The 27,049-nt window shown below is 34.2% G+C and overlaps 4 protein-coding genes and 1 long non-coding RNA gene across 5 annotated transcripts; 3 read left to right on the top strand and 2 right to left on the bottom strand.

Moving 5' to 3' along the window:
• The first annotated feature begins 5,087 nt into the window (after positions 1 to 5,087).
• On the top strand, positions 5,088 to 6,378 carry LOC116182559 (homeobox protein Hox-A10-like). Its single transcript, XM_031503091.1, has 2 exons — positions 5,088 to 5,742; positions 5,794 to 6,378. Exons 1-2 carry the CDS (start codon positions 5,088 to 5,090, stop codon positions 6,198 to 6,200), a joined length of 1,062 nt encoding a protein of 353 aa, XP_031358951.1. The 3' UTR covers positions 6,201 to 6,378.
• A 521-nt stretch (positions 6,379 to 6,899) lies between these two features.
• Positions 6,900 to 16,815, top strand: LOC116182557. Its single transcript, XR_004147559.1, has 2 exons — positions 6,900 to 6,989; positions 16,555 to 16,815. It is a non-coding gene; the product is annotated as an uncharacterized LOC116182557 (long non-coding RNA).
• Positions 14,776 to 15,253, top strand: LOC116182556. Its single transcript, XM_031503089.1, has 2 exons — positions 14,776 to 15,049; positions 15,111 to 15,253. Exons 1-2 carry the CDS (start codon positions 14,791 to 14,793, stop codon positions 15,197 to 15,199), a joined length of 348 nt encoding a protein of 115 aa, XP_031358949.1. The 5' UTR covers positions 14,776 to 14,790; the 3' UTR covers positions 15,200 to 15,253.
• Positions 16,816 to 22,194: 5,379 nt separating the features above from the next.
• LOC116182555 lies at positions 22,195 to 24,129 on the bottom strand. Its single transcript, XM_031503088.1, has one exon. The coding sequence runs from the start codon at positions 24,127 to 24,129 to the stop codon at positions 22,195 to 22,197; it is 1,935 nt and encodes a 644-aa protein (XP_031358948.1).
• On the bottom strand, positions 23,057 to 26,659 carry LOC116182558. Its single transcript, XM_031503090.1, has 4 exons — positions 26,058 to 26,659; positions 25,817 to 26,001; positions 25,217 to 25,370; positions 23,057 to 25,166 (listed from the first exon to the last, which is right to left on the bottom strand). Exons 1-4 carry the CDS (start codon positions 26,521 to 26,523, stop codon positions 24,709 to 24,711), a joined length of 1,263 nt encoding a protein of 420 aa, XP_031358950.1. The 5' UTR covers positions 26,524 to 26,659; the 3' UTR covers positions 23,057 to 24,708.
• Between the last annotated feature and the right edge of the window lie 390 nt (positions 26,660 to 27,049).

Below are 27,049 nucleotides of genomic sequence, written 5' to 3'. Positions count from 1 at the left end.
TTTATTAGTGGTTAGTAGAACGCCGAAGTTTTTTTTATCTTACCGGCTGGAGGATTGTCGTAAAGTGTTGGCCATCAAAGGTGCTGCAAGGAGAGGTGTTGTTCGGCGCTTCCTAAGTTTGTTTTCAACGGGACTCAGTTTGAAGTTTAGGTTTTTGTGAACGTTCTTGTCTACCCGAACAGAAGATGCTGCGATTACCTGATGTCGTTAGTGTAATTACATTACACAATTACATAGTGTCATTTGTGTTAATTAAAAATTTTAATTTTTGTGAACTGTGTACGGATATCTTTTGATATTTCTGTTCCCGGAAAAGTAATGTCAGTAGTTAAGTCATAATTTAAGTCTATTTGTATATAATAATTGTTTGTGTTTTTGTACCATTTTCCTTTTGTGTGTTAAGATTAAACCGCACTTCTGTAATTTTAAATTATTTGCAATTTTTAAGGGAAACGGCAAAACTCACTTGATTTGGTTAAGTTGCTAGAGTGAAATCTTTATTTATCCACCAATGTGCGTAGCAGTGTTTACGAACCCAGTAAGTATTGAGTTTCATGTTAGTTCGGCAAGATGTGTAGTAAATTAAAAATGTTTAAAAAATAATTGTTAAAATACGGCAAGTGAATTTTGTGTTAAGAGAGTTGTTTTGGCGTTTTGAGGTCATTTCATCGACCAATAACGGGTTGAGAATGTCATCTATTTCAATAAATAGTGGTCCTGAAATTCTGCGTGACATTTACACATTTTTTACCTTTCTGTGGGTCACACTGGGTAACCAGGTGAGTTACACACCATAACAGGTACCTAAAAAATAGTATATTATCAACCAACCAATCATTTTATTTTCCATATAGACTACACAAGAGTATAGGAACGTAGGCACGCGGTCTAAACTGGACAGATCCGCTTGCCCAGGGCTTGACTCGCCCGGTATCCGAGAGGCACCGTTATCTACACTGCACCCCAGTGCCACCGTTATTGACATGCAGTCGTCGGCACGGTCGCTAACACCTTGACTTGTTAGGTTGGTCCTCGGTGACGACCTTCGTCACTACCAATCTGGGTATTATCCCCGACCAACCACTTATAAACGTCACTAACCACATCGAAACACAAGTCACTCTACGATCATTCAGGTGTCTGTATGGGTGTCTCCCTATCCGCCATCCAGTAGGGATGCGTGTCTCCACCGCACGGGAGCAGTTCCGATTAACAAATGATAACATTCTATTTACAGTTTGACATTGATAAGGTAACATTATTTGTGCTAAAAGGTGGTAGTGGCCTAACTATCACTGGGAAACTAAGTGCAAAGCACAGTGGCCCTACATTTTCAAGGGAGCCCTATTTTATCCTTTTGTTAGATGAGATCGAGACGACAAGTGACCACTACCTTTAAAAGAACGTTACTCATCTTCATTATTCAAGAAAGCAAATTTTCCTCTTTGGAATAGTGCTTGCTTTTTGAATTTCGTTGACATACACACATGGATGAAGCATTGAGGTAATGCGTTTTGGCTATTTACTCAATCCTTGTTCGCCTATGAAGCGGCGGATATAACCGATCCATTGGATAATAAGAAGCCTCGTATAGGCAGACGGGCAAACACAGATAGGTCAGGGAAAATACTGATTTCAAATAGATTTAGTCTTCCCATTGATTATACCTGTACTTAAAAGTACATCAAAGGCGAAATCTGTACAGGGTGGTTCAAATTCATCGCTCTTCATTGTGATCTTCGTAACGGTAAGACATACAGAGTAGGTTAAACGGGGTTAAAGTTGATCATTTTTGTTACAAAAAAAACGCATTTGACATTTTTAAAAAATCTTTGATCTTTGACTAACTGAGATATCGAAAAACTGGAAATGTTTCTTTTTCCTCTTCCCTAGCCTAAACGTTCGGAAACGGAGTGTTCCTGCTGCATCTTCTATGGGCACCTTTTTGGGAGAATCTGAATCTGTTATTAGAATTTCCATACCACGCTAGATGTAGATTGTAGAAGCTACAGACTACTACTTTCTTATTTCTTACGGACGCCATATTGGATTTTTACGGAATGAGACATGTTGATTCAGCAAGATCTAGTTATCCGTGGATGTTTTGTTGAGAAATGAATGTAAAACATTTGATTTTGAAGTTTATCTTGTAAATTTATGTAAAAGTAGGTATACCTAGAGTTTGACACGTTACTATTTTTCATTTTTTTGTTCTCTTATTCCCAAAAAATTCATTATGGCGCCGACAAGAAATAAGAAAGCAGTAGCCTGTAGCTTAAACCTCTAGCGTGCTACTGATGATAATTCTGATTCTCCGAAACAATAAAGTGTCCATAGAAGAGGCTATCCGACCGTTTAAGCTAGGGAAAATGAAAACGTAATTTGAGATTTTCAGTTTTTCGGAGAAATTCCGTTATTTTCAAAGGTTTTTCAAAAATTTGCAATCCGTTTTTTAAGTCACAAAAAACGCACAGAATAAGTACGGGTATTTAAATAGTTTCGATTTGCAGTATTTAAACACTTCAGAATACCTGCAGAATAGTTTTTCTCCAGCCGTACAAAGATGGAATGTAATGTGACGTTATGCAACAGCTTTTGTTCAAGGATATAGACTATAGAGTATATACTTTTTTCTTAGACACAAAAGTTTACAACATTGTATGCAAAATACGTTTATGTTTAATATGTATTTAGATATACCTAGTGTTATATAAAGATGTAGAAACTGTCATAAAAAGTGCCATTTTTGAGCATTTGTAGGGTGCAAATCATGCAACATGTTCGTGTCGCTACTAGTATCAAATTCCAAATATCGAATTGACATTTGTCATAGGTGCTACTTAAGTTAGCTAAAATTTGTAACGCTTTTTATAGGGTAATGCAGATATATTCCTAAATGAGTCTGTAATGTACAAATTTCAAATTGAGTTCGCACGTAGGTAATAGGGTGCAGCTTCTAATGTTTGCACAAAACCGTGTGATTAAGTTTTTTTACCTATCATTGATTGAGAGAAGGCAAAACTCCGGTATTGTAATGTAGTAGCTTACTAACTTGCTCCTACATATTCATCATTATAACGCGCCATCACGAAGTTTTGTATGACATGAATGACAAGCAAATTTTAACAAGTGGCACGACGCATGAATGACAGTAGGAATGGCCGCAAGTGTTGGGTTTACCCTGACAGTGGCAATGACTGGCATTTCTGTCTCATTTCTGAAGGCTAAAAACGATATCTATGCCATCAGATCTTTTACTTCTACCATCCAAGGATATCAGTTGGATTTTGTTATATTCATATAATCATAATAGTTTGAATAGATACTATCAAACGTCAATACTACTACTCGCACTACGTTATTAGATCTATAAAGAAGAATATTTCTGTATCGAGATTAGTGTTCTGATAATTTGTGTGGTCTTCAGTATTATTCATACTAAAGATACCATAAACATGCTTGCTGTAATCTTGATGGTTTGTGCCAGTTAATGAATCAAGAACACGTGTACGTTTGCTTTATGAATACTGTGATTAATATTTACACAAGAAACTGAGTATTAGTACCTTTGACGAAAGAAGGGCAGTGAAAGTTAACTTTTCATTGTTAGAGAGTGACCAATTCAACTGTATTGAACATTTTATGGGGGTTATATAAATATTTTACAACTGTACAGTTAGGGCTGTAGTAGGTCACCTTGAATTTGTACCGTTGCGATGGGTACTTTTTTATCACGTACGAAATGAGGCGCTTATCCATTTTTTCCATCTTCTCCGTGTATGTGCTTGACAATGCGAGCCAAACATGAAAGGAATGTTTAGAATTAGATCGCAGTTCTTAAATCAGTAATCACACAACAGACCCACCAGGGCGCTGTCATATTGTTATTGCCGGACAGGACATCTTCCCACAGCCTCGTGTTCGACCCCCAAGTGACTAGTATTACTTTGATTCATTCTTTTGTTAAATAGCATGTTCGCAATTAATTAACGTGAAATAACTATAAAAAATGGTAACTTCAAGCAGATTAATATCCAACATAAGTTTTTATATTGTTCCATCTCAATTAGGCCTTAAGAGTTGAGTATTTGCAAGTTTATCTTTGGAAATTGAAGGTGATGATGGCGTTCTATTTTCTGAATCATTACATTCCCGAAATGCGTTCATTATACCACATGCATCTATATTAATAATATAGGTAGATTTTATGACCTTGCCAACAACAGAGAAATATCAATCATGTTGTCTCAATATCACAGTAATTCGTTTCATAATTCAACCCTCATGAGTGCAGAATGATGTATGCAAAATAAATTAATCGCACTGTCTCTCGTCGTCTCTTAACCTTCTTCGCACCGTACGAGGGTTTGACAAAATTTAATAAAGTAGAAGGTATAATTGTAATATTACAAAGTATTAAATAAAATTGGGGTAATAAAAGTATTTGGTAAGCCACCCTCGGCAGACGTGAGCATCGACAATAGGCGATTGGACTGCAGTACTGATTGGTTTTCGCTTCAATATCGGCTACTGAATCTCATTATGTACAATACACACGCATCTCTATTGTGATAAGTTTTGCAAGGGGACTGTGCGTATGATCTACAATGGACCCCGACTTAGACGGTGACATTAACGGTACGCTGAAAAAACTTCGTATATTAGGCTCATGCCTCATTAACATTATTTAATGTAATTGTTTCTTCAGTAAACAGAGTGAAAAGTAAGTGACGGTGAACCTGTGAAACTTGGAAAAATTTTCTTTATTTTGGTATGATTGTACTACGTTGTCACATTCTATAAAATCTAGATGAAAATGCGCTGAAAAAGACATCAATGGGTGGGGGTGGGTAAATTTTACAGGGCAGCTGGCGAAATAAAAGAACTAGCGACAAACCTTAGGGGGTCGCAACCCCTCCTGCTGCTACCCAGCTTTTATGGAATAGTTGACAATGTTCGGCATTTATCTGAACGTGCCAGAATCGTGCTATACCGGACACGTATTGCAGTTGCACTTTTACAGTAATCGAAGATACAAGTACTTCACAAAGATGATGAAAAAAGACGTTCAGTAAAGCAACGATAATATGAGTGCTCATACACAAGGCGCCGGTGACTATTGGAACCATCAAAATCAACAATTTTTCGATCATTTTCGCGTGAATTCTTTGCCGTTCGATTCCAATACTCCAAACGTTTATCCAATCTACAACGGAAATTATAGTGGAAATAGTGCGTGCGCTTTAGCTGAAAGTAGTTATAAAAGTTGTGTAAAAAGCGAGTTCCCAGTTGGGTACGAAAGGTACACTTCTATAAACTTTGATACGAAACAGTCTTACGAATCAACATCGAACACCTCGTTATCTTCCCCTTCGCAATTGTCGAACGCCGCAGGTGAGGATGACTACAGTAGTGAATTCGTTGACATCAGAAGTTATCTTTCACGTTGGCCACCGTTTCCCAATCAAGCTGAAGAGAAGCACATTGACAACGTACAGCCGGAACAAAAGGAGGATTCCCCTGCTTTGCGAGCACTATTAACCAAACCGCGCGATAAAAAGGACCAATTTTCAACCCCTACAATTCCGGAAACGTTGCCGAAGCCACAAATTAAATCGTGCGCCAAATCTAATTACACATCCAAAAATGAAACGCCAAACACACCGCCACCTTCAGTCAAAGAAGGATGCGACGGAAATAACTTCGTACAAATAAACAACTATTATCCCTGGATGAAAAATTGTAAGTAAGAAACTCATATTACAAATGAAAATATTAACATTTTTCCTGCAGCAGACAGTAGCCAGGGGGGAAAACGGACCCGCCAGACATATACCAGATATCAAACCCTTGAACTTGAAAAAGAATTCCATTTCAACAGATATCTCACACGGCGGCGACGAATAGAAATTTCTCATGCACTCTGTCTAACCGAACGGCAAATAAAAATTTGGTTCCAAAACCGAAGAATGAAAGCTAAGAAGGACAATAAATTTTCACCATCCGAGGATTTCCCGGAACAAGACGATATCAATATGAATAATACAATAACGAGCACAAATAACGGCACTTCACCATACACGAATATAAATTCACCAGAACTTTGCACGGTAAGTCAAGAACGAAACCTGTTTGATGAATCGGTCGCTATACCTATGACCCAACTGCGTAACCTTCCTGGACCGCCTTGCTTACCTTAAATAACGATCTATATTAATTAAAATTGAAGAGCATATATCAAAATGTAAATAAAGACTTCGCGCTCTACTTAAATGGGCCCAAGTTCTCTGTGTGTATGTATATAAAGCTTTAAGTATCTATTTGTGTAACTTAAATTGTAAATATCCGTAAAACTGTATTTTATATGGAAGCTTCTTGTATGCCAAGTTAAAATAAATTATGACCAAACAAGTGCTCTTAAGGTGGTTGTAAACCTGCACCCTGTTGATTTATGGATGTTATAGAGCACTTTGTAGGCTCCGCTGAGAAGATTCGACAAAGTGTTACAAGCTGTACTAAAAGGATAATCTGTCTATATCAGTTACAAGAAACTATTTGCATTGACAACCTTAACTTTTAAAGAATTTAAATTAGCATAATATTGTGACAACAAATTCCCAAAGGATAGTTCATAAAAGTATTAATAATAACTAACTGTCAAAATGAAACCGCTGAACATATTTGCGAATATTAAAGCTTTTTGCCAAATTGCCGTCGTGCACTTTCAAGGTTAAGTATTATTTAATTGAATTGAGGTGCCCGAAAGTGGGTCATCGTCATCAGAAGAATTTTTTCAAGGAATAGGTTTTCGTAATTTTACGTTCCACCGAAATACCTACCCCCTATATTTAGAAAGTTTTGCAGCTGCAAGCAGAAATCGGAAAAGGCATGCGTGTTCATGAATCAAACATGGCCGATGTTATCCTCGCGCGTTTAGAAGTGTTCCATGTGTTTCCAAGAAAACAACAGTTTCAGGCGAAATTATTTCGGTAAGTGTTTTATACAGCGCGATGTTTTAATTTAATCAAAGAAATACATAATTAGGTGCAAGTAAATATCGGTACATTTGAACGATAAGTAAATTATTATGCGACGTATGTATATAAGAACTCTAATAGAAAATTAATTCACACGCATGTACAATTTCCATCACATTGCTAATTTGATTAGCTTCCAGATGACCTTTTTTGTTATTTTGCCGTCAGATATTTAGGATAAAAAACCTGGAGATACGTTAAGGTTATAATTATTTTGTTTGAACAGGTAGGTATAACATTTTTTGATTTACACTTCAATACAATTACGATTAAATAAATTGCCATCTTTTATTCAATTGGTTGTGTGCTGTAAAAGAAAGGCACGTTAGTTTGATTCTAATAGGCTCATTTTTGGTAAATGATATCAATAATTTAAGCGCAACGCAAAGCATCATCAAGTTGCACAAGTATCTACCTATATACGAGGGAATGGTAAATGAAACGAAGCTCAACCCGAATCTATATATTTTCGGGATATAATTCAGGAAGTAATTCATTTCATATTAGTATCCAAGTAAAGCAGATAGGTAGGTAGCGTCTGACGTATGATTCTGCAATAACAACTAGTTGTAGAATATTCATATCTAAAACGTAGAGCCGCCTCTGAATCACACTAATGTCAAATGTGGTCGAAATTACAACTAGCGTTTTTTCAGTCACAAGTCATGTTTTCTTAAAGGCAGTTGCAATAGACTCAATTACATTTGGCGAAACTGTTTTAATTTCCAATTTTTGCTGTACAAAATGTAAATTTTTAATTACAATCCTACAGCTTTCTGGACAGATTCTTGCTTTATATGTGATATTACAAATAGTAAATGTGTAGAAAAAGGAATGGAATTAAAAAAGCAATTGTATTTTTTTCATTTTTTATTGATGTCATTGAAATGTACCTAATTTCTCAACATCTTTAAAATAAGAGAATAGTGGGAAATTGTTTTTAAGCAATCAAAAAGGAGTGAATTTGCAAAAAAAAGGCTTAACAAAGTAAATATTTTTTCAAAATAATTCAATTTTGTATTGAAATCGAAGCCACAACATGCTAGAGAAATATATTTTCACTCTTTCTATTATTTTAAACGATCTTAGGATCTTAGGAAGTGCACGCACTATTAGCTTATACGTATCTAGTGGCTGGGGTAGGGATTCTATAACTATGGTTTCGTAGAGTTTTAACAATAAATCTAATAAAGGTGCTCGTTGTTCGCACCTTATGGATGTCTTGAGTATCTTACAAGATACGATGTCGGTGTAAGCAATTCGAGCATTAAATCCGAATCTCAATCTGAGTGAAAGCTCCTTTGGCCAAGGGTATTGAGCATTTGTATTTGGTATACTCGAAATAAGGAATAAAACAATCAGATAACTAACTAATAGTGCACAAAATCAGCTACCGTTCCTGTAATCACAACCAGTCATACCTGTAATTAGAGTTGACAACGACTTTGTTAATATCGTTTAGATTTCTTTTATCTGCAAATGCCAACCTTTTCATATTAAAATACAATATTATTAAAACAAACTAAATTAAATAATTGTAATTAACCCAAATTAGACAACCAAAATTAATTTTGTCACTATTTGCCACTTTTGATAGGCATTGACGACACAACTCGAAGGAAAAGGATAATGAGTTTGTTTGTCTAATTTAATTACAAATTGCTCCGTATATTGTTTGACTATGATAGTTAGGTATTTATACGGAAATTTACACCTACATTGCGATTAATTTGATTACCCCTAAATTTTTCACAAAAAATTCAAGCAATACAAGTAGTAATATCTGCTTGTCCGTCTGTGTTGGTTTTAGATTCAGTACCGAGTTAACCAGGAAGCGGTTTTGTTAGTTACATATTTATTGACTTTAAGACATATAGAGTGGAAGAATTAAAGTAAATAAATGAATAAATAGACAAATAAATAAATTACTACTGGCATTGAAATTTTTGTAAAATGTGATAGTTTTATTGCCAAAATGAGTATTTAAGCTTTTGTAATAGTATACGTCACGGCAGTTACAAATAAAAATTGTGTATGTACCTTATACTGACAAGTTTTAAAATAAGATTCGCCATTGTCTTATCTAATATTTGTTTTTACTCAGAATTGAATACGCTTCTATGGTATTTGAAAACATGGAAAATTTATTATAATGTAGTAACACTTAGATTGTTTCAGTCTTCCGATTACGGAAACAGAACATTGTTGTTACTTCAAGTTGTAACCCATTCCTAAAGAAGTTAATCTAAAAAAATTATACTGTCAAATGGAAAAGAATCCGAACACATTCTAGAGGTGGGTTTTGAACTCTGATATGCGTTATCCAGAAAATCTATTGTTTGTTTGGAAAACGGGCATTTTTTGCATTTTACTAATTTATTATTTTGCAAGAAATTAGAAGAAAGTACAAAAAAGTAGAAATTGGTGATTTAATCCATAAAACTATTATAAAGCGTTTTAAGATACAAACTTAATACAGTTTTCCATGTTTCAGCAGAATGTAATACAATTTCCTTTTTTGATTATTGTGGTATTTTTAGATTTTTTAATAGATATTTTCTATGATGACTTGACAAACCATTCAATTTTCTAGAGTGTCTTGAAAACAGAGGCTATACATTAAAATTATTACATGGTAGCCGTCAAACTTCCGATTTTCAACTTACCGATAGTTTTTTAATATCTGCGCGTTTTTACAAATTAAAATCAGTTTTTTTTCATAACGTAGGTATAAATGTTTTCATTGTTTTTGTTCGCACGTTCGTGTTTTTGGTGACTTTGTCAGTTGATGTCAAACCATACATTTCAGTACATTTCAGAAGAAAAATTCAATTGTTTGTGTTGCAATGTTACAATTAAGTAGGTCAAAAAATTGTATCGTACATGGATCAGAACAAGCATTTTTTCCCTAAAAGTTCCTAATAGTTCAAATATTTGCGTTTATTTTGTATTTGTTCTCAGAACCCTCAAAAGTCAGTTGATAGAATTTTCAGCTTTCCAAATATAAACCGGCTTTATGGTTCAGTGGTAGAGCGTTGGACTATAAATCCGGAGGTCGGGTGTTCGAACCTGGGTTGAAGTGAATTTTTCATCTGTGGCAGAGATGGGAATTACATTAGACCAGTTTCGAGCATTCTGCCGGCTACTCCGAATTACGTTTTCGTGCAGTTTTCCTAATTCGTAAGGTAAATTCCGGAGTAGTATAGAACAACTTAAGACCTTCTGCAGGGGCGCCTCTAAAAAGCATTATGCGGATCACTCAGTAATTGGGGGCAAGCCTGTTGAAGGCACACAACAACAGAGGGGGGATAATAAATAATAAATAAATAAAATGGGGGAAAGTTTTGCCTCAATTCTTCATAAAAAGTGGTTAATCTGTTTCTTTTTCACTTGTTCGCTGATGATGACAGCCTTGCCTTATTGTGGTTTCTTGGTGTTATTGCTAGTTGTACACAAGGCGGTTCAAATTCGTGGCTCACCATTGGGATCTCCGTAACGGTAGGAGGGACAGTGTATGTTAATGGTGTCAAAGTTGCCTCTTTTTGTGACTAAAAAAACACATTTGAAATTTTTGAAAAATCTTTTAAAATAGCTCAAAAATCACTGAAAAACTGAACATTAAACGGTTGGAAATGGAGGGTCCCCTTCGCAACTTCACTTTTTTGCGGAGAATATGAATGTGTTATCGCCAAATGTTGATCCTGGTGTTTTGCTTTCATTTAAAGTGTATATGTATGAAATTTTATTTAATTGCTTCCATAAATAAGAAAATTGGTACTGCAGAAATTTAGAAACTCGCGCTACATTTGCTTTTATTGCAAGCGGCTATGTATCAAATTTCATTTAAATGCTTTTATAAATAAGAAAGTTTGCATTTCGGTTTATAAATGGTAGAGATGCGAAAATGGCACTGTGAATGTTGATCGATTAGGATCAACTTTTGGAATTGCGTTTTATATATCTAAAGCTATAGGTACGCATATTGAATTTCATGCAATTCGGTTCATAAGTCACGGAGATGACAAAATTGCCTTTTTTATTTTTTGGGCTACATTGCCAATTCACGAAGTCCGATCTACAAATTTGATAAAGAATCCTCCAAAATTTGGCCATAATCGGTCCATTCGTTATCGAGATATCGTGCTAACGGACGGACGGACAGACACCGCAAGATTATAAACTCACTGGAGCTCGTTAATAATAGATCTCTAATAAGTAATATACCTACAATGTATATACAAAATAATAAAACAGCATGTAATAGTTAATTATTAAGTAATTAATAAAGGTAGGTAAAATGAAAGTAACGGGCGATCAAAAAAGGATTGACGTCGAGTCGCCTTTGGAAGTTCAACTTAAATATAATTTCCCATCTAAACAAAAATTACAAAGAGGACTCGACAGCAACTGTCTTTTGATCGCATAGTAGTATTCATGCACTCCGGGGTTTTTTAGACCGAGATTCATATCTCATCAAAAAGCCCCGTACATTTTTTTACATAAAGTGAAGAAATTCTGTAACGCATCCCCTCTATTATGTATTTAGCTTTTTTGTACAAATTTAGGGAAGCATTTTGATTGTATAATTGATTAGACCTACAGTGTTTAAAATTGCCTCTATTACAGAGTGTGTAATTTTCCCATGTAATTTCTGCATAAATATGAATTTAATTTTTAATGCATGATTTATTAAACTCTAAACTTGATGATTCGTTTATTTGATTAAATCCAGGATTTTATCATAAAGAAAAATCTTTCTGTGTTACCCTACCCTAGGTATATCCTTAATAGTTGCATTTGGCAGATGTTCAATTAGTAGAAGTTTTAAAGATATTTACACTAAACGGATACTACGAAATATCAAAGGTATTACCATCACTTTTTAACGACAAGGCAAATCGACAAAAATGCATCAAATTCATGTCGTGGCTATCGAAATAATATGGTGTCAGAAAAATAATTTAAAAATAATCTTTGAATCAAATACTATCCTAGGTAGGAATCAAGTGTGTATCGGATGTACTCTTTCGGCATCAAGATAATGCGTTTGGCAGCTTTTACAACTCCAAATTCATATGTAAAGAATAATTTTGGGTACATTTTGCTCTAAAACTTTTGACCTAGACCACGGAGAAGAGTTATATTAAATTGTTACACATCTATGACCCGGTTGTTCAATCATGGTTTAAACTGCAGCTCTCATAGTAATCACCAACAACAATAAGAACAGTAGCATAAAATCTAAGTCGCAGTAACACGTTGTAACTAACATAATGGATATTGTTGTGATAGCGTGGGTTCTAAAACAATATAACAATACACAATGGGCGATCAAAAATGAGGTAATGTCGAGTCGCCTTTGGAAGTTCCATGTTCTTGAGGGAACAAAAAACTAGTTTAATCCAGTGTTACTTATACGATTTTTTTCAATACCGACCGATCTGAATCAATTTCGAAATTAATTTATGCTTTTTATTATAAAAAAACTGTGAAAAAGTAAGGTAGGCTATTTAATTTTTTTTTTAATTTTTTTAAATTTTAATTTTATCCCTCTCTTGTTTTTGGGCCCTCAGGCATGCGTCCAATTACAGAGTGACCCGCATAATGCTATTTAGAGGTGCCTCTGCAGAAGGTCTTAAGTTGGTCTATACTACTCCGGTATTTACCTTACGAATTAGGAAAACTGCAGGAAAACCTAATTCGGAGTAGCCGGTAGAATGCTCGGAACTGGTCTAAGGTAATTCCCATCTCCGCCACAGATGAAAAATTCACCTCAACCCAGGTTCGAACACCCGACCTCCGGATTTATAACCCAATGCTCTACCACTGAGCCATAAATCTATTTACGGTGTTATAGTTACTCTCCCTTGTTTATAACTGTGTAATTAAAAATTTTCCATCTCCATAAAACTATACCTGTAAACCCTTTTAAAAATATGGAAGAAGAAAGTGACGAAGCATATGAAGGCACCTCTTTCATCCCCTAAGATATCACTTACTTGCTGATAAAAGTTTGTTTGTTTAAAACATTGAATGCTAATGTTTGTGCTTGTAGATTGTGACAATTGCAGGAGGAATTGTTAAAAATGAACGCAATTAGTATTTGGCATTATATAAAAAGAGCTGAATGTACTTTTTAAGGCCCTTTATAGATTGTGCTTTTAATATTACCTGTATTCTGAAAATAAAGAAATTTCGGAATTCTGAATGTTTTACAAGAAAACAAAAATGAGGGATTAAAATTTTTTTAATCCCTAGGAATTTTTTTTTTAAACAAATAACTTCTTAATCTTTTGGTTTTGTCCAATACACTTCAAAAATGATGTTGTTTCCGAGCTGCAAGGGCCAAAGGTTTCAAAAGCTAGAGCCACAAAGAAAAAATTGTTGGATTTCAAAGCGGAATATTTTTCGTGCTTCTTCTTTGCTTGAATTTCACTAGCTGATCCGGCGGTTATTGATGTTTGATGTATGTATGATGCCGCAACAGTGTCCACGCAGGTGACATCCCAAATTAAGCGTTGTCCTCTTCGCCATGGTGCTAGAGTGACTCCATCTGGTCGTTTTCCATCGTCGCGTGACAAACCTACAGGCTCCAGAATTGAACAAATCTTAATTGACGCAAGAGCTCTCTGAATGATGTGATTCAGCTCTGTGTGCCGTGAATGTCTTCCCTTGCTAGATAAGCAGCTTAAACCGTGATGCCCATTTTCCTCTACAACCTTTCCACAGTTGCATTGGTGCAATAATTTAATTTAATATTTAATTCCCTAGGAATTAAAATTATCTGTTAATGCACAAAAATTAGAGATTAAATTTAATAAAAACGTGTCGGTATTGGAAAAAATACATTAATTCCGTTTGCCTATGGTGCGCTCAACCTGGGAGACACGGTATACAAAGGTAGAAAGTAAAGGTGAAGTCATCTCACAGAACACTTACCCTAATGAAATATTAAAACAGTAATGAATACCATCATCTCATCTGTTTCAAGTCAAATCATTTTTTCACCGTGTATTCCTTAGTTACCATAGGATAGGTGTAGTCACCCTTTATACTCGTATTATAGAGACCGCCACGTCAAACCGGCACCAGAAGATCTTTATTTACAAACAGTTTGGCGAACAGACTACCTAGTCATATTTTTTTAATGAGCGTTTTTTTGCACATCAGTTTGGGGAATGTGCCACATGTTTAAAATTCTTTTTTGTGGATTGTTTACATTTCACTTGCACCTTTTATAAGAACAGAGTATATCAGATGTCCTGTCCATCTATCGATACAGTCTACGTATACAAGCTTTGAATAATCTATAATTGAAACCTTTAACAACGATATTTTTGGAGAATGTGTTACATCGGAAAAAATGAATTTATTATTAGATGTGTATTATTGTCACGTGCTTACAAAATGCCGCAGAAAAAGATGACTATAAAAAGAATAAACGAATTAAATGATCGTTATATAGGTAAAATTGTTCGGCTCAGAGTTATACCCAAAGCCATGTGTTGTGCTTCCAGCGGAAGGTAGCAAATACCTTTCATTTGAATCTTGCCGACCCATCCCATCACAAAGAAAATTTTTTGCTTACTTAGAAATCCAATGAAATTTGTATATTTGAGGTCATGTGATCAAAAATATCCAATTACAGCAACATTACACTGATAACAGATCCCATGGGCTGTTTTCACTTCGTTGCTATAGATACGCATGCATGTCAATTTTGAAGTTTCACATAAATTAATATAAATTCAACATGTCACGATTTGGTTGCGATAATGATGAGAAGATAAACGAAATTATCGAGTCAAATACACCCAGAAATACTGTATACAGTAAGAAATTTGTTTGGAAAGCTTTTATGGACTTTTGCAGTATTAGAAATTATGAATTAGATGGAAGCCGAACGGTGGAAGAATTGGCGTCAATTTTAAAAGATTGGGCCGTGAATATGAGAAGAAAAGATGGTATGCAGTTTAAAGAAGCTACGGTCAAAACTATGTGGAATGTAACAAGTAAGCTTTTACAAGAAAAGTATTTTAAGGAAAGTAATGTTATAATTGACCCGTTTAAAAGTGTTGTATTTCAACAAGCGCGAGCGGCCCGCGATTGTGCACGGCGAAAACTGCAGTCTGATCCTACTAAAAGAAAACAAAGTTCTGTAGCATTAAGTTTGACAGAAGTAACCAAAATGATCAATTTGTGGGATGAAGAAACTCCTGAAGGGCTGCAACGGAAATTCTACCATATAGCTGCGATAGAATTAGCTTGGAGAGGTGGGGAAGCTGCTTCATGCTTAACGGACTTTTTTTGTATCGAAACAAATAACGATGGGTCTGAAACAAATCGAATTGAATATAATCCTATATTTAGTAAGACTTGCCAAGGCGGATCAAAAATGTGCACACAAAGCAAATTTTTAGTGAAAAACGATGACAGCAACATTTGTCCTGTCAGGTTGTATAATAAATTAATTTCAAAAAGAGGCTCAAATATTAAAACGAACAGATTGTTTTTAAGACCAAATCGTCACTGGAAATCGAAAAACGATCACTGGTATGACAATATGCCTATAGGGAAAAATATAATTCAACACTGGACAAAATCATCTGCAGAAGCAATTGGCTTAAATACTCAAGAGAAAAAGATTACAAATCACTCGAACAGATCGACCGCAGTTAGTCAACTGGCAAAAAATGGGGTTCAAGAGCAGCAGCTCATAAAGATAACAGGCCACAACAACGCTAACTCCATAAAACCTTACTTAAATATTGACCAAGAACATCACAACCTAATTATTAACAGCATGCGTGAAAATACATCGTCGTCAGTGATTGAAACTAACACCTCTGGGTCTTCGTTTAATTTTTCGAATTGTTCATTTACTAATTGTACCTTTAAATAAATAATTTTGTGTTTGTATTTATTTTAAAAAAAAAGCAAAAAATTTTCTTTCGAATAACCCTCGAACATTGATAAATCCTCAAAAATTTCATAACAGATTTCTCAAGCTTGTTGCTTATTGGAAACAGACCTCCGCCTACGGCGTCGGGCTGTTTCCAAGCAACAAGCTTTGAAGTCTGTTATGAAATTTTTTCGTACAATTATCAATGTCCTTGGGTTTATTACTACTGAAAACAGTTCGATTACGGATAAGTAATTTAGAATGCCACTATGCTTATTTAAATGTGGAAATATACGATAATCCGACAATGCGTGTAAATTTTTTATGTTAGATCTAAATAGGGGTTATAGCACATAACTAAGTAGTTTTTGTAAAAATGTATTCCACCTTACAGCTAAAATACCATTAGAGTTTCACAAAAAGTGTGGGTTTAGTAAATGTGTATCTATTATAAAGTGATTAGAAAATGACTTCTCATATAAAGGAAGATGAAAAAGCAATATAATTATAGGTAGACTTTATCTCCATTACTAACAAATGTGTGTGTTTAACGCAATCATAAATATAAATATTGGAGGTTCCGGTAACTGCGTTTGATTCATGGTTTTGTTGCAGAATTTCTCCTGGCCTGACTCGATAAGCAGCAGATCTCTGATGGACCGATAATGGTCGATCTTCTAAGGGGAGAGGTAGTTTAATCATCATTATTGAAACTCCTAATGGTTTGTATTGTCCACCGTTCAATTTATCATGTGCACGTCCTAATGGATGAATTATATAAAAGGAACAAGTATGTTACTTTTGCTGTTAGTTAAAAATGAAATCGTATAATGTGAAAAGTTTCTGTCTTATTTGAAATAAATATTAGTAAATGAGTTTATTTGATTTGACGCTATAGAAATTCCATTCCCATTAGAAAGTGATCGAAGAGTTAAAGTATTTTAAAAGCAATCAAAACTTCGTCGAACATGGGCCCTGCAAAAACAGTTAACCGCAAAATAAGTTCTAAATTTAATCAATGGTCGCGGAAGCGGAATGTTGCGAGTTCGTTCAAGAGTTTGTGTATTAAAACCTTTCGGTGCGTGTAAACTTCCAGGCATTGGTAAAGGTTTTCATAAAAAATAGTGTTATGTGGCCCGTACGATTTTGGCGAATACAAAACAATGAGAGTATCATTAAAAGTTTGGAATCGCGTTTGACTGAAAACAGAGGTTTGCATGATATTGGAAACAGCGCAATTCCATTAGACCAGATGTGCGGCGCGGGCCGTGAATATGCAACGTAGGGGTGTGTATTGGTACATAATAGGTTCAGTGACGTGTTCTACTAACCCTGACAGGAGGTGAGGAGGGTCGCGGGTCTTACAAAGCTCTAGGTCGGAAAGGGATGAAAGGGGAGTATCGGGGTGATGGATTACTCGACCACCCTGTCAAACGCAAGATGGATCTGCCATTTTAAAACTTATATTTTTCTGCAATATGTAAAAATGATGGCAGATTTTATTGAAATGTTGATACTCCAAATATTTAAGCATAAAATTTACTAATTCTCTGGTAATTGAGAATCACCTTTATGTCAGTTCTTTCATTAGTTATAAATCAGCACAACTCACACAAAATCAGAAAAGCTAGCGTGTGACGTTTATCAACAAGTTAATTTTAAAAAGCTTCCTTATAGCAGAATGAATGTAATACACAAAGATATACGAATATACGATACTTGAAACGATCGGTCTTTAATGATAGGGACCAAACCCTAACTATGACGTATTACAAATTAAACCACCACTAAATACGTAAGTGCAGCGTCTACTTAAGGTAAGTACAGTAATTGCTAAAAAGTAAACGATTTCTCTTAATTATGTTCTGACAACGTTCTCGGTTGTCTTTTTTGCGAGCAACTGTAACGTCACGTCAATATCCAAAGCCAGTCAGCTCTGTTATAACCATTATCTTCAAGTATATTAAGTATACAGGGTGTTCACCTAGCCCTCTCATTAAACTTGCAGTTGAAATAGAACAGCCATAATAGACCATTGAGAATTCAAATAAAATCATTTCAAGATGGCGCCGCTTCCGTTAATACCGGAAATGGCGCCATCCTGTTTTTTTTAAACAGAAACGCATTTTCTATTTTGTTCTAAAGGCGCTATTTTATTTTGAATTCAACGCATTTAGATTTATGTACCTACCTGTCATAGTTTTTGACTTGTGTCAAATTTTTCTCTAAAAATTTCAAGACGCAAGAGTCAAAATTTCATATCTCTAAACCGTTCAAGACTCACTCACTAGTGCTCCTTTTTACAATCGAGTCCTTAAAGTCTAAGGAATTTTTTGAGTTGCGCCGAAAGTCTTGAAAAAGTTTCACGCAACTACTATTTTTTCTGCCAGAAATGAATGTAGATACATTTAGGGCCTAATTTAGGGCCACTTTTATTAACATTCTGTATGCCTACATCCGGTAGTTATAATAAGTTATTGGCATAAATAAAAAACAAATAAAAAAACTCAATGCGAATAATGATCCATAGACAGTGAAAATTTGAACACTATGATAGCAATGTTTGACATTTGATTCGACGGACGTTCAAATAAAAGGATTGCGTCCAAATGAAACCTAATGAAAAATAAGAATATTTGTTTCAAAAAATACCAATAACTCAATAACAACCCGATATTTATACGAGTAGGTGTACAGAACGTTAATAAGAGTGGGCCTAAAATTAAAATTTACATTCATTTCTAGCCTCAGAAATAGTAGTTGCAATTTACAAAACTGAAGTTGTTGATATAAATCACAACCCATAGTTGACAGTCGAGAGCCACTCCTGTAACCGACCCTTCACCTTGAAAACGTGAGTTTACAAACAAGTCAGTACAGATGGTAGGAAGTTTGAAAATTTTTTTGCAAAATAGGCACGGCCATACCCTAGGCCAAACCCCAAAACCTATTCAGAAACTTGCCTTGGTATCTGTTATGGTTGCTGAGAAAAAAGTTAAAGAAGAAATGCAAATTTCGCCACTTCTTTGAGTGTTGGCTCCCTGGTTGGCTCCCAAACGAAACACGTTGGACCCTGGGTTTATTTGGAAAAGTGCTTGTTTTGATCCCTTATAGCGCCCAATCTTTTTTCATATGTATATGTTATACCCTGTATATACGTACGTCTTTCGGCAACACTATGATCATTTACCTATGCTTTGCTTTAGAAAGTTTGAAAGGTATGTTAGTTTTAGGTTAAAAAGTGAATTTTTATGAAAGTTTGTTATGCTTTTTGGTGTTTGTAGGCATACCTCTTTTTCGTCTTCCAATCAAACAAAAGAATCCCATATAGTATTATTTTCGTCAAAGTAGTTAATGACTGGAATGCCTAGCACCTCCCAAAATAAGAATACCTTAGGCTTGTCGGTAGGGGTAAGTCTGTCTGCGAGTTTTTGCTCGTGAACTCTCGCTTTTATATTGTGACTTGAGTGGCACTGATATCATAACTCCGTTTGTCTTCTGAGAGTACGTTACAAAAACATATAAGATAATTCAGAAACACAAAGATATAAAAGACATACCTATCTAAAGAATAAAGCAAAATTTCACTCAACGTTTTGAAATGGAAGGTCAAAACGTGATCTGTTAGATAAAATGATGTCCATATTGCGGCGTAAAGGTTTTACGCTTTTAATCCGTTGAGTAAATCGGACCAATCACACTGCGACGAACATAAAGTGGCACGCGTGCGATCGTAAAACAATATGGTTAATAGAAACAAAAAAAATCAATGAAACTGCCAGAACGTCAAAATTCAAACTACAAAACTATTCATTTTGTGTCAGTTCTCAAATTTTGTGAATTTTGCGAACGCTGCGGTCCTGCGCTGTTGTGACCACTTTTTCCGTCCATCAGTCCGTCCGTCCGAGGTCTTAACTAGTCCTACAGTTTTCAATATAGTTAGTTCGTTCTTTTTGAATTCGTCACCTGACTCAAGAAAAATGTTGACAATTAAATGTCAATATCAACGTTCTTATTTAGATATTAATATATTTTATTGAAATTTTAACCACAGATGATTCTAGTAAAGGTAAACATCGCATATAGTAATAAATACGCTAGCAGCTCGTTAATAATCAGATGTGCTCATGCGCAATGCCAACTTTTTATTTTGCATTAACGAGCATTCCGTTTCAATTGACCAAGGGTTCAAATGATTAAAATAACAAGTTTTCATTTAGAATTTCCCACCTGTCCTATACCTAATTTTAAGCTATAGGTTATTCGACGTCTGTATTAACTTTCAATTGTAACATTAATTCATTTGCGAACCGTTCTTAGCTTTCCGTGCGTAAATTCAACGTGAGATAAGTTCACGTAAATTGTTATCTAAATCATTATTGAAAATGTTTAGTCAACAAAACTTTTAAATGGCGATTAAATAGTTATTAACAATTAAAGCCCACTGTCCATGAAGGTATACAAACATAAATATAATAACAGTGAGAGACTATTATAACGTAAAAATGAGTAAGGTTGCTGGGAAAACATGTGCTGTAAATAATACTGAAGGGCGCAGTGGGTGCGGATGATGTAATGATTTATGTAGGGGTACTTCCTGGTTGTTTTGTGCTTTTCTTTAAGTGTATATTTGAACTTGTAAAACTTTTAAATAAATTTTCAGTCATAAAAGAAGTGTTTGAGCTTTGAAATGTATACAACAGAAACTTGTTCAAGCTCTCTGTAGATACCTACGCACCTGTAAATTTACGTTGCTAATTTCTTTTTAGTTTGATTTAATCTACGTTTTTAGACTTATTTACGATGGATATCGCCTTTTGATAAAAAAATTGTCATGGATTGTCAATGTTCGGTAGTGGTAACGAAACGAGTAAACATATTGCATGTTTTGTTTGCATCATATTGAAACAACTTTAGTGCCGGATTACAAAGGGGCCGATTAGGCTATACAGGGTGTCTTAAATTAATTAAATTGAGGCTATTTTTGTTATTTCTGTACTTACAGATTGGTTAAATTGGCAAAGTTGTGTAGTTAAGATGCTGATAGATATTCCGATGCGATATTTTGGAAAAAAAAATTCGTTTCGTACACAGAGAAAAACTTTTGTTTGAGAGAAATAAAAAATATTTAATACAAATAAATTTCTTCTTTCTATATGGCGAAGTAAATGAATTATTTAAGTTAAATTGCCAATTTTTTTAGATAGTTAACACAGTAATTATTTACATACGCCAAACCCACTTTTGATTTAACTTCTGATAATATTGAAAAAAGCAATGGAAAATGTTGATAGAAATAACTCCAATTTCAGCTTAAGTCAAGGTAGCGTGTCCCTTCAAGTAAATTATACTTTAAACAAACAAATATATTGTTGATTTTCCAATTTTACTGTTTCCAAGCAAACATTTATTTCTTTGATGTTCGGTTTACATCATACATGTGCAATATTTTTCAAAGAAATATTCGTTTGGTTCAAATAAATAATACTATATTTTTAAAGCAATATCTATTTATTTGAACCAAAATTTGTGTTATACAATCTACTATATCTATGGTAAAGAAACAGCTTTATTTGTTGGATGAAAGACAATGTAATTTAGATGATATGTTTAATTCTGTTAAGCAAATGAAGGTGCTTGGTTGATTCAAAAAACATATTTTCTTCCTTTAACAGATATATTTTTTTGCACAAAACATCCCTTTTTTAAACCAAATTATGATCTTGTTTATTTTAATAGGTACTATTGTGAAGTAAATACGAAATTTGTTCACACAAATATTTATTAGGTAATAAAATAAAATACATAATATACAATATATAAACAAAATATGTTTCTAGGAATAAAAATGATAATAACATTTACTTACTTGTAGTAGACAATTATTCTAATGTCATAGTATTATATTATGCTCGAGATTATGCTAATATTATTTACAGGGCGACTGGGCCAATACGCTATACGACTGATGGGAGCATTATTTTCTCAAATTATGCTATCTAGTTTAGTTATTACTGCTTTTATGATACAGAAATCAATACCATTTAAGGACGCATAGTATATTTTTTTAAAAACTGAATACTAACATTGATACTCTAAATACTAACTTAAAGAATCCTATGCTGCCACGTCAAGTGAGAGGCCACCACCACACAATTTTAGAACTGACATTTTTATCTAGAAAAGTCAGTTATACTTCTACAATCATTACTGAGATTAATATTTAAACAAATGTTTTCAATAGGTACTTAATTATTATGCATTGTAGATAACTAACATACCGTCAGCTGTATAGTGAATATTGCTAGGTTTTCGATTAAGCATATTTCTTGAAGGAATTAGTTTAAAATTATTTGGGGAGATTTTAGAATCGCATATGATTTCATCTCGGATTTCATACGCTTGAATATGAGTATTATACCCAATGGTATAAATAAGGCAGCCAACAAAATAAATCTCATTATTTATGTGAAAAATAAATTTAATTTTAATGAAATCGGGAATATCATTTTCTGTAAATTGCAAACATAACCCTTCTTTGTATTTAATATTGTTAATCTTTACCCAATTTACAATTACAGCTTCATTTGAATTAAAAGTGATGAGATGCGAATTTAGTAATCTCTCTATAACGAAAAATTCCGGCAATTGCGAAATTAACCCTTCACATGGACCAAGACATATATTATCATCAATTCCGCGAACGCTTAAGAATCTTGATGATAATTTGAGTTGCTGCTTTACAGCTAATGTAGCAATTATGTTTTTTCTGGTTGTAACTGCACCAGCAAAGTTTTTTAAGGTTTTGTGGAAACTTTCATACTTCATCCCCCAAATCAGACGAGGAGGTCCTATTTTTAATATGACTGTAGGATAGTGCACCAATATGTGATGTTTGGGTTTTAGAGAATCGTTAAACAAAGCACAGTAATCTTTGTTATGGTTGTCAATTAAGGTTTTTAGGAGCTCAACAGCATTTCTGGAAATAGTTCTACTAGTAATAATGTGAATTATTCGATGTAAATTTAGATAAAATTCCCACACTTCGTCATTATCTGGGACACGATCTCCTAGTAGTATACCAAAGTATACAACAAAGGCCAACATTTCTGATGCACTTAACGTTAAGTAATTTTTTTGAAGGTGTTCAATTTTTATTATAGGTATGGGATTGCCAATATCTGCTTCCGAAAATTTAAAAAACTTAATCCGACTATTTACTAGTGGAAGAGAGACAAATTTTTTAGATATTAAGTTATTTAATATATGGGCCATATCATATCTTAACACTCCTTCTAGCAAATCATGCATTAAATCCACGGAGATATTCTCAACCACATGGAAGAATCGTAGATCATTAAAAATACATATCTGTTTAATTCCAAAACTTAAATTCCTAGAATCCTCGTCGTAATTATTAATTGTGCGCAGAGTGTTAAAATCTTCAATACTCTGAATTTTAGAAAGTTCTTTGGAAGTTTTACATATTCTACAAAAATAATTCGCATTAAAACTTTCATTGAATCCTAAAATTGAGTTTAAACCTAGATTGTCTCCCAAAACTAAAAGAAGAACAAAATAAATACGATATCGTTTTGAGCTAATATGTACTTCAATTCCATATTCCTCTAAGTATTTGAATTCTTCTAATAATTTAGAAAAAATTTTTCCATTTCCGACTGTCGTTCTATCCTTAGAATAAAACAATTGAGCTAGAAATACGTTTTCAAGTATGGAAGAATATTCTGGTGGTATACAAGCCAACGAAACGTATACCGCCCCGATTTTGTGTATACCAGCTTTACTTCCAAAAGGATTGCATGATTCAAAGTCGTCGAAAAACATATAGAGAGGAAAAACCGTTCTATTGCCAAATTTCGTCTTCATACTCTGCCAAAGAGAACCTTGAAAGACATTAGACAAAACCGATGAAGGTTTTGAATCTTCTTCTTGTAAATATTGTTGTAGGATATTATAAACATTTGGTAATTCCAAAAATTTTTGTAAAACTCTCCTTAAAGGAATTTTCTGTATTTCGATTTTTTTCAATGCCAGAACTGGGTGTTGCGTTGTACTTTTGTTGTTTAATACAGGATGTTCTCCAACAGAAAACACTTCTGGCCGTATGAAGCTGTCACATTCTTCAAAATACTTAAAACAACGATATTCAGATTTAAATTCGGCTAACATAGTCTGCACATCTGAAAGCGTGTGCAATACGTTTATAATACTATCACATTCGGAATTCAAACAACAAAATATCTGAAATGTAATTACACACGGATGACATCAACTCATCAAACCTGTTTATTATTAATTGAACTTGATTTCTGGGTATAGACGGTAAACTATACAAATTTGATATGAAAGCAACTATTTCATCCTTTATGTTCAATTTTTTGGGTGTTTGCACTTCGTCTTCGCCATCTATGATGGTACTGATGCCATTATTGAAATTGTCATCATGATAATCATCATGTTGTGATAGCCCTGTATTACTAGTAGATATTGGTTTTGAACATTTGCTGGCCCCTTTGTGTTCAGAGACATAATGTTTTCGTAAAGTCGATAAATTATGAAATGATCTAAAACAATCTGATTGGTTGCATTTGTACTTTACAAGAAAAGGATGTATAATTTTGATGTGTTTAAGCAGCATTTCAATAGAGTTTAACAATTTTCCACAACTGAAGCAACTGAAAGAGGTGTCCATGGTGTCGGAAAGAAATATGCTTAAATCAATAGCTACGCTTATTTTAAAACGGCAACCTAATGATTGTAAACGCAATCTTGAACAAATGGAATCTTCAAGTCAGATTTAGTTTTCAAATTATAGACCTGCCACTGAATTAGGTACCAAATATGATGACTTTCAAAAGAATACTTGGCATCAAATATATGATGAGATTTAAAACAAAAGTCTAATGCATCAAATACAGAAATGCATTTATATAAATTGTCGTTTATAACAACATAGAAGCCAGTCACATTATTTAAACTGGGGCCAACTAAAATAACATAGGGTTGTACAGTTTGTCCCCTATTGTACATGAAATCTACCTTATCGCGTTTAGCCTTGTCGATATCACCAGGCAATTTAACATGCACAAACAATCCATCTCTACACTCTGTAATGGATGGCTTCCATTGCTTCCCCTTCGCCTTTATGCGACCTCTTGGTGGAACTAACGATGGTAGCAGATATAACTGAACTGCCCGCTTTGAATCTACAATAGTCATGTACTTATATTAAGATGTAAATTGAACGCAAGTTTACCAGTAGTTATATCTCCTTCCACTAATTGAAGAATGCTTTCGTCTGCTGCAGATAAATTTTTTCTTCGAATGTCCAGTAGCTTCTCGAAAAAGAAATTGAAAGTATCATCTGTAGCACCTTCCTTTTCAAATAATTTGTTGAAGTCATAAGTAACCTGTATAAAAATATATTATCAATATAAAAACTTTGAACACATTTTAAAAGTTCTTAAAAATAAGGAATCAGTAGGGAGAAATTCAGTAGGCAATGCAGTGATTGTTGAATACTTTCAAAGGAAATCTAGGTAAAACATAGATTTTGTTTGGCACATAAAAATGAATGACATACCATACAAATGTGCATTAAACTAAGACAATTTTGCTAGGTCCCTCAAGAGTATTCTTTTTCAGTTTTTATTATAAAGATGTAGCAATGGGACAGTGAACCTGCACTTTTACTATTACAATTTTTGTGATGCCATGGAATTTGGGGATTCAAGTTGTGTTTGTGTAACTGTAACATGAACCGCAGTTATTGATAAAAGTTGTAATGTTACATTTCGACCTATAATTGTACGGACGAAAACAGCGTAAAATAAAATATATGGGATAGGTAACTTACCAGTTCAATCGCCAATTGAGTTTCAAGAATGGGCCACTCCTTGTAGAACTGTTCAATTGTTTTGTTCTTGTTTACTGTAATTTTCCGAATTGAATAGGAATTGCGCCAATGCTGGAGTACTTCTTCTACAGGTTCATTGTTGTTTAGTAACCACAGTCGACTGTCTCTTGCATTTTGGTTGGGTTCTGAAAAGTTCCCCGTTGATACGATTTTTTCTGTGAGGGATTGTATACATATATACCTTCATTTTCATCGGAAATGTTTTCTCCCACACTTACGTCAAATTGGAGCGCTCTTCTGAGTGCTGTCAATTTATTTCTATGCTTGTCGACAAGCTTGCCTTTTGCAACTTCTGGTTTATTGCGACCAGATCTTTTTTTAGGAATAGGGCTGACAAAATAAGTGGCTCTCTTTTCACAAGCCGGAAAAAGAGCAACAATTTTATTTGCAATAATGGATAACGATTCGTTATTCAATTTAAACGATTTATTTAAAAAGTGAGATATAATAATCTCGCAGAGAACGTTCCTCTCTTTTCCATCAAGGGTAAATTTTGAATTATATTTACTTAATATGGCTCTTCCTAAAACGTCTGCGTTCAAGACTTCTTGCAAATTGAATTCAACTGCAGTTTCAATGGAGCAGTAATTTAAAAAGGAAGAATTCAATCCACAATCACTTTGATCGGTGTTTGTTACAGTTGACATAGAATTAATGTCATGTAAAGTATTGGTAGAAGGGCCAGCGTCCAAATCTACGTAAGTGTCTAACAAATTTGTGGCATTTTCGACCAAAAATGACACAGGTGTTGACTCCGTATAAGGTTTCTTTGATGGAGGTGGAGTACACTCGGGTGGAGTACACTATGAAGTCAATAGTAGCCTAAAAAATATGCGTGAATAACCGAGTGAAGAAAGTAACTAATTCTCTAATAACCTGCTCAATTTGGATGCTTCTGACACCCCTGTTGAATTTAATTCTATCTCCTATGTTTGGAATCAATTGCACAATATGCTCTTCAGTTAAATCAGGAAGTAGGTCCGTCGAATCTATACTTTGTTCTAAAACAATGTGCTTTTATAATCGTATAATCATATTTGCAGGAATTGCTAATTATTCACGATAGGCCATTACGAATCATAAAAAAAGCACTTTTACTTACTTGTAAATTCTGGTAATAGGTGTGAGAGGCCAATTTTACTGAAAAACTCTTCCATTATGCTTGGCTAACAA

The sequence above is a fragment of the Photinus pyralis genome, unplaced genomic scaffold (genome assembly GCF_008802855.1).
Source record: "Photinus pyralis isolate 1611_PpyrPB1 unplaced genomic scaffold, Ppyr1.3 Ppyr1.4_unclustered_Scaffold5910, whole genome shotgun sequence".
NCBI classification, from domain to species: Eukaryota; Metazoa; Arthropoda; class Insecta; order Coleoptera; family Lampyridae; genus Photinus; species Photinus pyralis.
Note: the sequence above shows the minus strand (reverse complement) of the source record. Positions and strands in the feature narration are given on the sequence as shown.

What these genes read in the sequence shown, in the direction of transcription:
- LOC116182559 (XM_031503091.1), top strand. Translation starts at nt 5,088, where the DNA reads ATGAGTGCTCATACACAAGGCGCCGGTGACTATTGGAACCATCAAAAT. An exon ending in TTATCCCTGGATGAAAAATT is followed by an intron (nt 5,743 to 5,793) that starts GTAAGTAAGAAA and finishes TTTTTCCTGCAG; the next exon opens with CAGACAGTAGCCAGGGGGGA.
- LOC116182556 (XM_031503089.1), top strand. Translation starts at nt 14,791, where the DNA reads ATGTCACGATTTGGTTGCGATAATGATGAGAAGATAAACGAAATTATC. An exon ending in AACTATGTGGAATGTAACAA is followed by an intron (nt 15,050 to 15,110) that starts GTAAGCTTTTAC and finishes CCCGTTTAAAAG; the next exon opens with TGTTGTATTTCAACAAGCGC.
- LOC116182555 (XM_031503088.1), bottom strand. Translation starts at nt 24,129, where the DNA reads ATGTTAGCCGAATTTAAATCTGAATATCGTTGTTTTAAGTATTTTGAA.
- LOC116182558 (XM_031503090.1), bottom strand. Translation starts at nt 26,523, where the DNA reads ATGTCAACTGTAACAAACACCGATCAAAGTGATTGTGGATTGAATTCT. An exon ending in CTCAATTGGCGATTGAACTG is followed by an intron (nt 25,371 to 25,816) that starts GTAAGTTACCTA and finishes ATTTTTATACAG; the next exon opens with GTTACTTATGACTTCAACAA. An exon ending in GGAAGGAGATATAACTACTG is followed by an intron (nt 25,167 to 25,216) that starts GTAAACTTGCGT and finishes TGACTATTGTAG; the next exon opens with ATTCAAAGCGGGCAGTTCAG.